This window comes from Podarcis bocagei (assembly GCF_964188305.1).
Source record: "Podarcis bocagei genome assembly, chromosome: 7".
Classification (NCBI taxonomy): Eukaryota; Metazoa; Chordata; class Lepidosauria; order Squamata; family Lacertidae; genus Podarcis; species Podarcis bocagei.
Genome location: NC_138132.1, coordinates 4,195,669 through 4,211,246, shown reverse-complemented (window position 1 = coordinate 4,211,246; position 15,578 = coordinate 4,195,669). Strand labels below are relative to the sequence as shown.

The 15,578-nt window shown below is 48.8% G+C and overlaps 3 protein-coding genes across 8 annotated transcripts in view; 1 reads left to right on the top strand and 2 right to left on the bottom strand.

Annotated features, from left to right (window-relative positions):
* KLC3 (kinesin light chain 3) overlaps nucleotides 1-6,341 on the top strand; it is a 28,188-nt gene extending 21,847 nt beyond the window's left edge. For 5 of the 6 annotated variants that reach the window (XM_081200425.1, XM_081200423.1, XM_081200424.1 and 2 more), the window contains exons 9-13: nucleotides 989-1,088; nucleotides 2,080-2,123; nucleotides 3,104-3,237; nucleotides 4,526-4,592; nucleotides 5,727-6,341. In XM_081200425.1, coding sequence (XP_081056551.1) covers nucleotides 989-1,088; nucleotides 2,080-2,123; nucleotides 3,104-3,237; nucleotides 4,526-4,592; nucleotides 5,727-5,807 — 426 coding nt within the window. In that variant the 3' untranslated portion in view covers nucleotides 5,808-6,341. The remainder of the gene's footprint in view (nucleotides 1-988; nucleotides 1,089-2,079; nucleotides 2,124-3,103; nucleotides 3,238-4,525; nucleotides 4,593-5,726) is intronic. The other variant, XM_081200428.1, reaches the window with a different exon arrangement.
* PPP1R13L (protein phosphatase 1 regulatory subunit 13 like) overlaps nucleotides 1-15,578 on the bottom strand; it is a 228,261-nt gene that overhangs the window by 108,436 nt on the left and 104,247 nt on the right. The window lies entirely within an intron of this gene.
* ERCC2 (ERCC excision repair 2, TFIIH core complex helicase subunit) overlaps nucleotides 7,334-15,578 on the bottom strand; it is a 50,246-nt gene continuing 42,001 nt past the window's right edge. The window contains exons 18-23 of the mRNA XM_081200289.1: nucleotides 13,846-13,938; nucleotides 12,888-12,960; nucleotides 11,582-11,652; nucleotides 8,296-8,439; nucleotides 8,021-8,164; nucleotides 7,334-7,626 (exon numbers count right to left, since the gene is read on the bottom strand). Coding sequence (XP_081056415.1) covers nucleotides 7,534-7,626; nucleotides 8,021-8,164; nucleotides 8,296-8,439; nucleotides 11,582-11,652; nucleotides 12,888-12,960; nucleotides 13,846-13,938 — 618 coding nt within the window. The 3' untranslated portion in view covers nucleotides 7,334-7,533. The remainder of the gene's footprint in view (nucleotides 7,627-8,020; nucleotides 8,165-8,295; nucleotides 8,440-11,581; nucleotides 11,653-12,887; nucleotides 12,961-13,845; nucleotides 13,939-15,578) is intronic.

Below are 15,578 nucleotides of genomic sequence, written 5' to 3'. Positions count from 1 at the left end.
CTATGTTCTGGAAGCTTTTGATTTTTTCACAGGTCCACCAAACATGTATAAGTGTCCCTTCTGTTTTGCCACACCTCCAGCACAGATTTGTTTTTGTCTTATACATTTTAGCTATTTTGGTAGGTGTTAAGTACCATCTATAAAACATCTTGATTAGATTTTCCCTCGATATTTCACACGCTGGAAATTTCCAGTTCTTTCTCCATAGTTCTTCCCATGCTGTTAAGTTAATGGTTTTTTTCTTGACCTGTTTGTCTTTGACCTTCCACTCCAATAATGCTCATTTCCCAGTAAGCCTTAACCTTACTAGAAGACCACCACGTAAGATAAGAGAACCTTGAAATACACATTTATAAAGAAACCAGAAGCATTTTTACTGGGCATTGTAGGAAGTGATATAAATAGAAAAGAATATAAGCTGTTTTTATATGCAACGACATCAGCAAGAATATTATTGGCACAAAAATGGAAGCAAGAAGAATTACCGACGAAAGAAGAATGGAGGATGAAATTAATGTGTGGACTATGCAGAACTAGATAAACTAAAAGGAAGGATCCGAAATCTGCGGGACCAGAAATTCACGGAAGACTGGAGTAATTTTACAGCTATTTGAAAAGTAGTTGTGATGATCAGACTACGTTTGTAGGTTTGCAAGAAGTTTTGTGAGGTGAATTATTGGAACTATTGCAAAAATGGATAAAGGGGAGGATGGTTAGTTAAGATAATTAAAGGCAATATGAATTTAAGAAATGCATAAGAAGTGGTTAAAACGGTAGATCATCAGAGGTGCTGATGGAAGTCCAAAAAAAAGATTGTACAAGTGGTGAAGTTTTGTGGTATGTATTATAATTTATATATTAAAATTGATAAAAGTTATTATAAAAAAGAACCTTCTTTCTAGTTAATTGTTTTTTCAGTAGGGAAACAGGTGACGTCATCGGGTATGGAGCCACCCAGCTAAAACTGCCTTCCTCTCTTCTCGCCCAGGCATCGTCTTACCTGAAGCAGGGCAAGTACCAACAGGCTGAGGAGCTCTACAAGGAAATTCTGTCCACACATGACCAGGATTTGGGCGTCAGCAGAGGCGGTGAGCAGCCGGCTTGCAGTTGCGTTTCTCTGCAGCAGAGTATGGAGAGGGAAGTTTGGGGAAGGGCGATGTAGCAGCAAACGGTGCATAATAATAATAATAATAATAATAATAATAATAATAATAATAATAATAATATATTTATATCCCGCCCTCCCCAGCCGAAGCCGGGCTCAGAGCGGCTAACAACAATAAAAGTAACACAGCATTCTAAAATAATAATAATAATAATAAATTTTATTTATATCCCGCCCTCCCCAGCCGAAGCTGGGCTCAGGGCGGCTAACAACAGTAAAACAGTAGGCCTGGTGGAACAGCTCTGTCTTGCAGGCCCTGCGGAAAGATGTCAAGTCCTGCAGGGCCCTAGTCTCTTGTGACAGAGCGTTCCACCAAGTCGGGGCCAGTACTGAAAAGGCCCTGGCCCTAGTTGAGACCAATCTAACTGCCTTGCGACCTGGGACCTCCAAAATGTTATCATTGGTGGACCTTAAGCTCCTCCCTGGGACATACCAGGAGAGGCGGTCCCATAGGTATGAGGGTCCTAGGCCGTATAGGGCTTTAAAGGTTAAAACCAGCACCTTAAACCTGATCCTGTACTCCACCGGGAGCCAGTGCAGCTGGTATAATACCGGATGAATGTGCTCTCGCAGCGAAGACCCCGTAAGGAGTCTTGCCGCGGCATTCTGCACCCGCTGGAGTTTCTGGGTCAGTCTCAGGGGCAGCCCCACGTAGAGCGAGTTACAATAATCCAGTCTGGAGGTGACCGTCGCGTGGATCACTGTGGCCAGATCAGGGCGAGAAAGGTAAGGAGAATCTTCTTCTAAGGTTACCAGGTTTTTTTCAATGAATCCGGGGACACTTTTCAACTTCCTGCTAAATAGATGGATTTTGTCAGGGGGCTGATTTGTAAATCTGGGGGACTGTCCCTGGGAAACGGAAATGTCTGGCAACCTTTTCTTATTCTCTCCATCCTTTCCCCTGCATCTTTCAGATGAGAGCAGAACAGGACCCGGAAGAGGCACTCTGTATAGCCAGGTTTGTGTTGGGGCTGCTTTGGGGGGCTTCCCCACCTTTTCTCTGCTTTTAGGTCTTGACCCCACCTCCCCACCCTAGTCTGCAGAAAGATTGTGTTACCCTTTGCACCCGCAGCAGGATTTAACTGTGGCTCCTGCATTTCAGAGGGACGCGGGTGGCGCTGTGGGTTAAACCACAGAGCCTAGGGCTTGCCGATCAGAAGGTCGGCGGTTTGAATCCCCGTAACGAGGTGAGCTCCCGTTGCTCGGTCCCTGCTCCTGCCAACCTAGCAGTTCAAAAGCACGTCAAAGTGCAAGTAGCTCAATAGGTACCGCTCTGGCGGGAAGGTAAACAGCGTTTCTGTGCACTGCTCTGGTTCGCCAGAAGCGGCTTAGTCATGCTGGCCACATGACCCGGAAGCTGTACGCCGGCTCCCTCGGCCAATAAAGCGAGATGAGCGCCACAACCCCAGAGTCGGCCACGACTGGACCTAATGGTCAGGGGTCCCTTTACCTTTACCTTTTTACCTGCATTTCAGGGGGTTGGACTAGATGATCCTTTGGGTCCCTTCCAACTCTACAATTCTGTAGAGGGACACTGGTAGCACTGTGGTCTATACCAATGAGCCTCTTGGTCTTGCCGATCAGAAGGTCGGCGGTTCGAATCCCTGCGACGGGGTGAGCTCCCATTGCTCGGTCCCTGCTCCTGCCAACCTAGCAGTTCGAAAGCACACCAGTGCAAGTAGATAAATAGGTACCGCTCCGGTGGGAAAGTAAATGGCGTTTCCGTGTGCTCTGGTTTCCGTCACACTGTACTGTTGTGCCAGAAGCGATTTAGTCCTGCTGGCCACATGACCCAGAAAGCTGTCTGTGGACAAACGCCGGCTCCCTCGGCCTGAAAGCGAGATGAATGCTGCAACCCCATAGTTACCTTTGACTGGATTTAACCGTCCAGGCGTCCTTTACCTTTTTACAATTCTGTGATCCCTCCCTTTTTGCCAGGACTCCCTGGGGAACCTGAGGCGTAGCAGCTCCTTTTCCCGCTTCCGCGAGTCCCTCAAGCGAGGCAGCGAGAAACTCGTCTCCAAACTCAAAGGGGAAGGCGGACGGCGACCCATTGCAGCCTCGGCCCCAGGGTGAGTCTGGGTCTCCCTGGAATCTGGAGGCAGAAACGTTTGCCTCCAAGCAAGCAGTTGTCACACAAACACCGTTTTCGTATGGAACAATTGAGGGAGTTGGGGGTGCTTAGACGGAGAGGGTGAGATGACAGCCATCTTCAAATAGCTGAAGGGCTGATGGAGCAAGCGTGTTTTATCCTGCTCTGGAGGGGCAGGAGCCGATACAATGGCTTCAAGTTACAAGGAAGTATATTCTGACTAAATATTAGGAAGAACTATCTGAGGGGAAGAACTCTTAACAATAGAAGAGGCTCCCTGGGAAGCTGGTCCCCTCTTCCCGACTTTGGAGGTTTTTAAGCAGAGATTTGGATGGCTGTCTGTCTTGGATGCTTTAGTTGAGATTCCTGCGTTGTTGCAAAGGGCTGGAATAGATGACCTTTGGGGGTCCCTTCCAACTCCATGATTCGCTGGTTGTTGGACAGCCATCGGTCAGGGATTCTTGAGCTGCAATTACTGCCTTGCAGGAGGTTGCGCTAGATTACAGTGGGTGGGGGGAGCGGAGCGCTGCTTCCAACTTTCCAATTCTATGATTCTTTAAAAAGCCATTATTATTATTATTATTATTTATTATTATTAATTTATTATTTATACCCCGTTCGTCTGGCTGGGTTTCCCCAGCCACTCTGGGCAGCTCCCAACAGAATACAGTCATACCTCGGGTTACAGACGCTTCAGGTTGCGTTTTACGGGTTATGGACCCGCCAAAACCCAGAAGTACCAGAACAGGTTACTTCCAGGTTTCGGTGGTCGCAGAAGCGCTAAACTGTGCTTTGCACATGTGCAGAAGCACCAAATTGCAACCCATGCGTGCGCAGATGCGTCGCTGCGGGTTGCGAACATGCATCCCGCACAGATCACGTTCGCAACCCGAGCTTCCGCTGTACTAAAAACGCAATAAAACATCAAACATTAAAAACTCCCCTAAACAGGGCTGCCTTGAGAAGTCTTCTAAAAGTCAGGTAGTTGTTTATTTCCTTGACATCTAACTGGAAGGCATTTCACAGGGCGGGTGCCACTACCGAGAAGGCCCACTTCTTGCAGGGAGGGAGGGAACCGCCAGAAGGCCCTCGGCGCTGGACCTCAGTGTCCGGGCTAAACGATGGGGGTGGAGACGCTCCTTCAGGTATACTGGGCCTTTGAGGCCGTTTGGGGCTTTAAAGGTCAGCACCAACGCTTTGAATTGTGCTCAGAAACCAGGCATGCACAGGTGCGTTAGAACTTGACAGGTGTTTGTCTTTTTGGACAGGATGAAAAGGGCCACTTCCCTGAACGTCTTGCATGTGGGTGAGAGAGCGGCTGCTGCGTCCCCGACGGTGAGTCTGTGGCAGGGGAGAGGAGGGGCAAGGTGCCAGGGCTGCGGGGACAGAGCCCTGACTCACATGCAAGAAATCCTGGGGGGTCAGTTTCCCTTGTGGCTGGCGGAAGGGGGCCCTAGCAGCCCAGCCAGCAAAGGCTGTGCGTTGCCACTCCCTGCCCTGGCATGTGCCTTCCTGGCATTACTGGCCTGCCAGTCAGTTTGGAAGATGCTGGCGTACAGCCCCTTAGAAGTGCATCTGTGTAACTCGCTGCCACAGGAAACCCAAACTGGGTGGCTTTAAATGATGAGATAGAGGGTTTTAAGATGGCTGCCGAATCCTTGAAGCGGGGTTTTGAGCTCTAAGGCAAGTTTCTGCTCTATAACCAACCCTTAGCATTTATTTTTATCTTCTCTTCCATTTTATTTCTTAACTCCTTTTAGTGCTTCGTTTTGTTGTTTTAATTTATCGTTTCATCTCATGGTTTTATTGTTCTAACTCCCCTAAACTGGGAGGCTGCGTGATGGTGGGCTACGCTGAGCCCTTTGCTAGGCAGTGCCAAACGCAAAGTCGAGCCAAAGTTTACAAGATACTAGTTATAAATTAAGGAAGAGAAACATCTTGATGATCCGAACTGTTGACGAGCCAGCCCAGGTGGCAGCTGCAGAGTCTCCCAAACGCTCCCTTCCGCTGGATGGCACTGACTCCTGACTCGTAAATTCAAGGCCGTCACATTTGGAGATAATTGATTTCTGCAAGCTGCCGACAAATAATCATGATCATTATGGTATTTACTAGAAAGAACTGCAAAGATAAATTCATGGCTAGTAGCCACGCTGGCTGGGCTCAAAGGCCTCAAGTTTCTGAATGCCAGTGGCTGGATACCACAGCAGGGGAGAGTTGCTCTCGCACTCGGGTCCTGCTCGTGGGTTTTCCGTGCTGGGCACCTGGTTGGTGCTGTAAGAAGAGTAACCTGGGCTCTTATGTTTATGCTCTTTTAGGCAGGGCCTCATAGAATCTTAGAGTTGGAAGAGACCACAAGGGCCATTGAGTCCAACCCCCCTTCAAAGGACGGAGTTGCAGCCCGAAGCGATGAGGGCTAGAAACTTGGCTTTTGCTGCAGTGCTGTAGCCTTGTTTCTTTGTTTTGCAGCAGCCCAGCAGCAGGACCCTGACTGGCGCCCGGACGCTGAGCTCCAGCTCCCAGGACCTCATGCAAAGCAGCTCCACTTAGGCCTGGCCCGGCCCCTCTTCCCACCGCGCTTCCCTCGCTGCTGCCTTTAGGCTGGGCTGAAGCTTGAGCCTCTCTCTCCGCCCCTCAGCCAGCCTTCAGCTGAGCTTGTGGGGCTGCTGGAACCAGGGCTGGGTGTCCTGCACCAAGTGGAGACCCCCCCATCCCACACCTGGAACGCCCCTGTTCCCTGGGGCCTCTGGGGCTGCATGAGAGGTCTTCCCTGCAAGAGGTGGGCCAGGATGGAGATCAGGTCCGGACCCCCTGCAATCAGGACAAACAGGCTCTTATTTCTCAGGACCTTTGGGGGGGCATTAGGTGGGCCTTTCCAAAGCAGCTGGACAGGAGGGTGTCTGCCCCCCCACTCCGCTGCTGCCTTAACTCTTTGCGTATGACCAGGTAAAGTTGCACTCCTCTTCCCGCCCCCCAGAGGGAAAAAAATCGCTGCTGTTTCCCTCCAGCCAAAGTCACAATATTTATTGTATTTATGCAACTGGAAGCATATCTCTCTGCCCCAAATAAATGGTTGTAAATGGATACTGGACCAGTGACTGCTGAATGTTGTCTGCTTCATTAATTTAGTGGACAGGGAGAAGGGGAAGAGTCCTGTGTGGGTATCTGGAGGTGGTTGGAGGATGGATGGCGGCTAACAGATTGAGGTTGAATCCTGACAAGACAGAAGTTCTAAACGGGGTAACTGTGCCCCTGAAGGACCAGGTGCGTAGCCTGGGAGTCATTTTGGACTCACAGCTGTCCATGGAGGCTCAGGTCAGTTCTGTGTCCAGGGCAGCTGTCCACCAGCTCAATCTGGTATGCAGGATGAGACCCTCCCTGCCCGCAGACTGTCTCACCAGAATGGTGCATGCTCTGGTTATCTCCCGCTTGGACTCCGGCAATGCGCTCTATGTGGGGCTACCTTTGAAGGTGACTCGGAAACTACAACTAATCCAGAATGCGGCAGCTAGACTGGTGACTGAGAGCGGCCACAGAGACCACATAAAACCAGTCCTGAAAGACCTACATTGGCTCCCAGGACATTTCCGAGCAAAATTCAAAGTGTTGGTGCTGACCTTGAAAGCCCTAAAGGCCTCAAAGGCCCAGTAGACCTGAAGGAGCGTCTCCCCCCCCCCATCATTCTGCCCGGACACTGAGGTCCAGCGCCGAGGGCCTTCTGGTGGTTCCCTCCCTGTGAGAAGTGAGGTTACAGGGAAGCAGGCAGAGGGCCTTCTCGGTGGTGGCGCCTGCCCTGTGGAACGCCCTCCCACCAGATGTCAAAGAGAAGAACAACTACCAGACTACATCTGAAGGCAGCCCTTTTTAGGGAAGCTTTTAATGTTTGATGCATTACTGTATTTTAATATTTTGTTGGAAGCCGCCCAGAGTGGCTGGGGAAACCCAGCCAGATGGGCGGGGTATAAATAATAATAATTTATTATTATTATTATTATTATTATTATTATTATTATTATTATTATTATTATTATTATTATTATGGCAGATAGCAAAGCAGAATGAATAACACTCAGCACTTAAGAAAAACCAAAAAACTATTTTATTTCAACCTGAGTCCAAAATCTGGAACTGGCAAGCAGAGTCTTTTTGGGTGTGTGGGGTATGAAATCCGTGTGAGTTTGGCCCCTCTGATTTCATCTCCGCCGGTGGGCCAGGCTGAGGCAGGAGCTGCGGGGAGACCCCCATTTCTGCTTTCTGCTTCCTCTTCCTGCTCGCCTCACACCTGGTGGGCAATTTCCTGCACCTTGCGTAGCGTCTCCTCCGACTGCAGCTGCTCAAAGGTGAGGAGAGACAGACCCAGCTGGTCCTCCTGGCGAAAGAGAGGACGGGATCTGGGCTCAGGAGTAGGAAGGGCTCGTCCTCATACCCGCCACCCCCTCCAGTCCAAAGGTAAAGGGACCCCTGACCATTAGGTCCAGTCGTGGCCGACTCTGGGGTTGCGGCGCTCATCTTGCTTTATTGGCCGAGGGAGCCGGTGTACAGCTTCCGGGTCATGTGGCCAGCAGGACTAAGCCGCTTCTGGCAAACCAGAGCAGCGCACGGAAACGCCGTTTATCCCAGCAGTGACATAGCGTGGGTTGCCTGTACACGGGGCAAGGCAAGTATTGCTCCCCCTAACCTGTGGAGCGTTGGCACTCCCCAACTCCCTTCCTCCAGCCCAGTTAAAAGTCTGCCAACCCGGAACCTCCTCCCCCACCACTCACCTTGCGGAACGGCTGGGCCATTTGGCGCAAGAAGAACTTTGACACCTGCACGGCCTCATCCACCGTCAAGTTGAGGTTGGCGTCCGTGATGTGCTCCTGGATCCAGCGGGGGAGCTTGCCCCGCTTGTCCGCCCGCGCGAAGCGCTGCCGAGAGTCGTGGGGCATGTTACCTGGGGAGAATGTTTGCCTGCCATAGCCCACACGCCCCCCTCCCCCTCCGAGTCTGCGGAACAGTGCGCCACTGCTCAGGATTTCTTCCCCCCCCCCCGGCAAACCTTGTCAGCGAAGACCATCAGGCCGTAGTCGGTCTTGCCGCGAATGGCTCTCCCCACGCACTGGGCTGCGTGGCGCATGGCGTCGAAGGTCAGGAAGTCGTTTTCGCGTATCTGGAACTGGTCCCGCAGGTAGTCTAGACGGGCCTGGGGAAAGGGGGCGGCCATGGAGGTCTCTCTGTGTGTTTGTGTGTCCTTTTTCGGATCTCCTCCCCGCTCCCAGTGAGAAAACACACACACACACACACACACACACACACCCCAGAGACACAGATACAAATGCAGTTCCCTGCATGCCAAAATCCGCTGATCTGAATGTGAAAATTAGCAGCAAAGAACACTAATGCAAATAAATAAATAAATAAATAATGATAATAATAAATTTTATTTATACCCCACCCCACCCCCCAGCCAAGACAGGGCTCAGGGCGGCTAACAACCGATAAAAAAAAACAAATTGATTGAAATACAACTTAAAAACGAGATTAAAGTACAACATTAAGACATTAAAATGCAGCCTCGTTTCAATGGAAACTCAAATCAAAAACTTTTTTGGGGGATGAAAACATCAGGTCTTCACCAAGGCTAACTGTCCAGCTATTCTCAGCCGCATCCGTGTCCAGATCAAGGAAAGCAATAGGCTCTATTCCGCCTTGGTCAGACTCACACCTGGAATACTGTGTCAAATTCTTGGTGCCACAATTTAAGAAGCATTTTGATAAGACACAGGGGGAGGCGCCGGAACTGACTTTCAGACTTTGAAAAGTTGGCATCGTGGCATGTGTTGTTGAACAGATTCCGCCATACCGTAGACCCTCGGGTTAGGTTACTCTCGAGTAACAGAAACTTCGGGTTACGAAAGCGGCAAACCCGTTAGTATTTTTCCAGGTTTTGCCGCTTGCGCATGCACAGAAGTGGCACCTCTGGATACAGATTTTTCAGGGTGCGCACGAACCCCCGGAACGAATTAAATTCGTATCCAGAGGGCCCACTGTATGGTGTTCGTTGACGTCAGAATAGAAGCGCAGCTCATTGCAACGGTTTTGAATTTTGCTGTGCTGTTGTCTTCCTTGGTAGGTCATGCAGACCCAAATAAAGCTGTAAGATGCTGGATCAAGCCAATGACCTATCTAGTTATAATGACCTACAGGACCGCCTCTCCTGGTATGTCCTACAGAGGACCTTAAGGTCCATAAATAGCAACACCCTAGTGATCCCGGGCCCTAGGGAAAGTCAGATTAGCCTCAACCAGAGCCAGGGCCTTTTCAGTGATGGCTCCAGCCTGGTGGAACGCTCTGTCTCATAAGACCAGGGCCCTGCAGGATCTGATTTCTTTCCGCAGGGCCTGCAAGACAGAGTTGTTCCACCTGGCCTTTGGCTTGGAATCAACTTGATTGCCTTCCCCTCTTTCTTTTTTCTTTCTCCTTCTGTGATGGAACCCCTATCTGGGGACTTCCCTGGCTTTTTTCTGGCCCACGTAGGACCAGTCTGGATAGTTGGCCTTAGGGAAGATTTGACGTTTTTATCCCCAAAAAAGTTTTTGATTTGAGTTTCTACTGAAATGAGGCTGCATTTTAATGTTGTATTTTAATCCTGTTTTTAAGTTGTATTTTAATCAATTGTTTTTCTACCTGGTGTTAGCTGCCCTGAGCCCGGTTGAGGGAGGGAGGGAGGGAGGGAGGGAGGGAGGGAGGGAGGGAGGGAAGGAAGGAAGGAAGGAAGGAAATAATAATAATAATAATAATAATAATAATAATAATAATAATAATAATAATAATAATAATAATAAGTTCAGCATCCTGTGCTTACGGGGGAGCCGACCAGAAGGTGCCCAACTTGGAAAACCAGTGAGCAGGATCCGGGCCCAAGAGCTACTCTCACCACCTGCATTTCCTGGTATCCCCAGTGCATTTTTACAGCGTTGGGGGCACAGTGGGTGAGTGTGTGGAACCAAGGGGGCAGTGTCCCCCCCCAAAAAAATGTTTGTGAACCAGTGGCTTAACCCTTTTCCAAGAAGCCGTTTAAATACAACGAAGGAAATACAGCAAAATCCTGGGCTGGGATTTTGACAGCGCTAGGTCTCTCCTGAAAGCTTATTTCTTTCCTAGAAGCAGGCTGGCGGCTCCTTAATCTGACTTAATTGGGATCAAGTCAGCCAATTCAGATCCCAGACTCTCTGCCAGGGGTTTTAGCGCTGGGCACGGGGCTGGCAACATCCCAACATGCACACAGCCTTGCCAACCAGGCATCCTCTGGCTCTTTCGGACTACAACTCCCACCAGCCCCTTCCTGGTGAAGGCTGCTATCAAAGCTCTTCTTTAAGCAATACGTAGTTCATCTTCTTGAGACATCACCTTGCCAACAAAGGTCCGTATAGTTAAGCTATGCTTTTCCCAGTAGTGAGAGCTGGAAGTGAGAGCTGGACCATAAAGAAGGCTGATCGCCGAAGAATGGATGCTTTCCAGGCAGTCTTCTCTTCTCATGAGGTGGCCAAAGTCTTGGAGCCTCAGCTTCAGGATCTGTCCTTCCAGTGAGCACTCAGGGCTGATTTCCTTCAGAATGGAGAGGTTGGATCTTCTTGCAGTCCATGGGACTCTCAAGAGTCTCCTCCAGCACCAGAATTCAAAAGCATCCATTCTCCGGTGATCAGCCTTCTTTATGGTCCAGCTCTCACTTCCATACATCACTACTGGGAAAACCAGAGCTTTAACTATACGGACCTTTGTTGGCAAGGTGATGTCTCTGCTTTTTAAGAGGCTGTCTAGGTTTGTCAATGCTTTTCTCCCAAGAAGCAGGTGTCCTTTAATTTCATGGCTGCTGTCACCATCTGCAGTGATCATGGAGCCCAAGAAAGTAAAATCTCTTAACTGCCTCCATTTCTTCCCCTTCAGGAGGTGATGGGACCAGTGGCCATGATCTTCGTTTTTTTGATGTTGAGCTTCAGACCATATTTTGCGCTCTCCTCTTTCACCCTCAATAAAAGGTTCTTTCTGCATATCTGAAGTTATATGTGTGTGTGTGTGTGTCTCACAACAGTTTCCCCTCCTTGCTTGCTGTACAGAAATTCCCACCTCCAGCTCAGCAGAAGAGGAGCTGGGAAGAGACATCCTCTTCGCCCTCCCCGTATCCAGGAGACGCCAAGGTTTGTTTTGCGCCGGTGGAGCCCCAGGAGAGTCGCGCAGCCTTGAGGAGGCAGCTCCTGGGAAGCACCTGCTCTGGAGCCAAGACGGAGGAAGGAGGCAGGGAGCCCAGCGTGAATGCGCAGGCAGAGAGGAGACGCCGGACTCACCTTCAGAATTCGGCTCTGGGTGTAGACGTAGGGCACGCCAAACATGATCACGGCTCTCCCGTAGTGGTGGACTGCGGAGAAGGACACAAATCTAAACCGGGTTGAATGACATGCAGTGGCTGAGATTCCGGGGGTGGGGTTGGACTAGATGGGCTCTGGGGGTCTCTTCCAACGATACGATGCTATGATTCCATTGTCCCTTGGAGGTTTTACAGCAGGGAGGTAGACGACCACCTGCCAGGGATCCTTTAGCTGCAATTCTTGCGTCATTACATGAGGTTGGGCTAGATGACCCCTTAGGGTCCCTTAAAAGGTACCTGCCTGTTAGAAAGGTAAAGGGACCCCTGACCATTAGGTCCAGTTGTGGGCGACTTTGGGGTTGCGGCGCTCATCTCGCTTTATTGGCCGACGGAGCCGGCGTACAGCTTCCGGGTCATGTGGCCAGCATGACTAAGCCGCTTCTGGCGAACCAGAGCAGCGCACGGAAACGCCGTTTACCTTCCCGCCGGAGTGGTACCTATTTATCTACTTGCACGTTGACGTGCTTTCGAACTGCTAGGTGGGCAGGAGCACGGACCGAGCAACGGGAGCTCATCCCATCGTGGGGATTCGAACCGCCGACCTTCTGATCGGCAAGTGGTAGGCTCTGTGTTTTAATCCACAGCGCCACCCGCGTCCCTTACAACTATATAATTCTACGATTCCAACAAGATCCCTGCTGGATGAGGCCCCTCGCCCATCTGGTCCAGGGTGTGAAGGCAGCAAGCATATTCGGTTGTTGGGCTCCAAGCAACCACATTCACAGTGGCATCTTGCCTCCCTGAACCTAATATCTGCTGTGCTTCCCTGTGTGTGTGTGTGTGTGTCATCTTCTAAGTCAGGGGTCAGCAAACTTTATTAACAGGGGGCCGGTCTACTGTCCCTCAGACCTTGTGGGGGGCCAGACTATATTTTGAAGGGGCGGGGAAAATGAATGAATTCCTGTGCCCCACAAAGAATGCAGAGATGCATTTTAAATAAAAGCACACGTTCTATTCATGTAAAAACACCAGGCAGGCCCCACAAATAACCCAGAGATGCATTTTAAATAAAAGGACACATTCTACTCCTGTAAAAACATGCTGATTCCCAGATTTAGAAGGCGATTGGGCTGGATCCGGCCCCCGGGCCTTAGTTTGCCTACCCATGTTCTAAGTTTCTAGTCCACATGCTTAAATCTCTTCCTTTTTTCTCTCTGGCAGAGAAAGAGACAGAGATGAGAGGAATTTCAGGAGAAAAATAGGAGAGGGCAGGTAGAGGTACTCACCGAAGTCGATCCCTTCAGAGACCTTCCCCCTGGCTACAGACAGCAAAATGGCTCCCCGTCCATTTTCGCAGGCCTGGTAAACAAGAGACAAGACACGCATTGCAAAATCCGGTCAGCTCATCCACATGGCGGCCACCACTTGAGGGGGGAATAATTTTGCCCTGACTTTCCTCCTGGATTTATGTCAGCATTCTACATAACTGGTTAGGCTTGCCAGAACGAAAACAGTGTTTATAGCAGGCACCGAAAACAGTTCAGTGATGGTGCCAGACTGACATCAACAGGGAGTTCCACAGTTTGGTTCCTGCCACGCTGAAAAATCAATTTATTATAAAGACAGAATGAATATTCTGCCACACCTGAATCTTCTTGCCCAGACTTTCCCTTAAATGTAAGATTGGATTTTGTCAACCCACATTTTTATACTACTGTTTTACTGGCTTTATATTTTTGTTTTGAGGATGCTGTTTAGCTAGCTAAAACAGATATTCCATACCAAACTCTGCTCCAAAAGTTTCAAGAGTATTAATGTAAATTACTAAACACACCCTGGTCAGGAACAGTATTTCAGGATTCAGATTAACTCCTTTATAGCACAATAAATTTAACTCTTATTTCTTCCCTTACGGCGGTCGTTGTTTTCTATAAGCTACAATCAAAACAGATGACTCTTATCATCCATTACACCAGCATTTCCATTCTTCTTAATTCACTTAATCCTCAATGAATCCTATTTTAACGGTACTGTTAACTGTTCTAATGTTTTTACACTGCTCAGAGATTTCTTCAAAAATAAAGTAAGTTTTCAAACATTGGAAATAAATAAACTGGGCTGGTAAAAGGAACGGGGGGGGGGATTCATTCAGTAATGGTGAGTACTTCGAGGTCACTGCTTATTAGCCTTGCCCCACTGTTCACCAGGGGAACTGCCTGCCACCGCGTCCCGCTGGCGGCTCACCTCCTGGTACTTCTCAAGGGCCATGCTCGTCTCCGCTCCGTCCTGCGTCTCGATGAAGATGAGTTTGTTGCGCTGGATGTTCTCTAGGATCCCCTGCAGCGGCCGGAGAGAAAAACCGGGGGGTGGGGGGGTGGCAGGTGCGTGAAATTCAAAAAGTCACAAGGCTTCTTCACGCAGCAGGTGGTTAGACTGTGGAACTCTCTCCCACAAGAAGCCGTAACGGCCCGAGAGACGGCTCGAAGAGAGGATTCGGTCAGAGGCCATCCTTGTGGCAGGGAGTTCCACAGTTTAACTTGGTGCTGCGTGAAGAAGTTCCTTCCTTTTTTCTGCCCCGAATTTTCCAATGCTCAGCTTTGTTGAATATCTAGCGTTGTTACGAGAGAGAGGGAAAACCTTTTCTCATAATTTTATAAGCTTCTGTGAAGCAACTTTTACTTGCCTTTTCTCTAAATTAAAAAGTCTAAAACGCTGCATTCTTTCTTTCCTTTTTTTAAACATTTTTATTAATTTTTAACATATTAATTAACATTCATACAACAGAACTTCTCATACATTATTATTTGGACTTCCGTCAACACCTCTGATGATTTTCTGCACTTATCACTTATTATGCATTTCTTAATTTCATATTACCTTTAAATATCTCTAACTAATAATTCTCCTCATTGTCTTTTTTTTTTTTGGCAATATTTCTAATAATTCACCTTACAAAACTTGCAAACCTACCAGCGTAATCGGTTCATCGCAATTACTTATCAAGAAGCCTCGCTTTACTGCTTTACTGGCATCCCATAACATGATCACTTTTGTTTCTTCATTACAATTATTCACAAAGTATTCCGTCAACATCTTCTGGGCTTTCTCATTTATCGTTTGATCATCCAATAAGCTTTAATTTAGTCTCCATCAAAAAAGTTTTTTCCTCAATTTCCTTTATCTCACATTTTATTGCATTGTGATCCGAAAATGTCTTTGGCTGTATTTCATAGAATCATAGAATCCTAGAGTTGGAAGAGACCACAAGGGCCATCGAGTCCAGCCCCCTGCCAAGCAGGAAACACCATCAGAGCACTCCTGACATATGGTTGTCAAGCCTCTGCTTAAAGACCTCCAAAGTTGGAGACTCCACCACACTCCTTGGCAGCAAATTCCACTGTCAAACAGCTCTTACTGTCAGGAAGTTCTTCCTAATGTTCAGGTGGAATCTTCTTTCTTGTAGTTTGGATCCATTGCTCCGTGTCCGCTTCTCTGGAGCAGCAGAAAACAACCTTTCTCCCTCCTCTATGTCACATCCTTTTATATATTTGAACATGGCTATCATATCACCCCTTAACCTCCTCTTCTCCAGGCTAAACATGCCCAGCTCCCTTAGCCGTTCCTCATAAGGCATCGTTTCCAGGCCTTTGACCATTTTGGTTGCCCTCCTCTGGACACGTTCCAGTTTGTCAGTGTCCTTCTTGAACTGTGGTGCCCAGAACTGGACACAGTACTCCAGGTGAGGTCTGACCAGAGCAGAATACAGTGGCACTATTACTTCCCTTGATCTAGATGCTATACTCCTATTGATGCAGCCCAGAATTGCATTGGCTTTTTTAGCTGCCGCATCACACTGTTGGCTCATGTCAAGTTTGTGGTCAACCAAGACTCCTAGATCCTTTTCACATGTACTGCTCTCAAGCCAGGTGTCCCCCATCTTGTATTTGGGCCTCTCATTTTTTTTGCCCAAGTGCAAT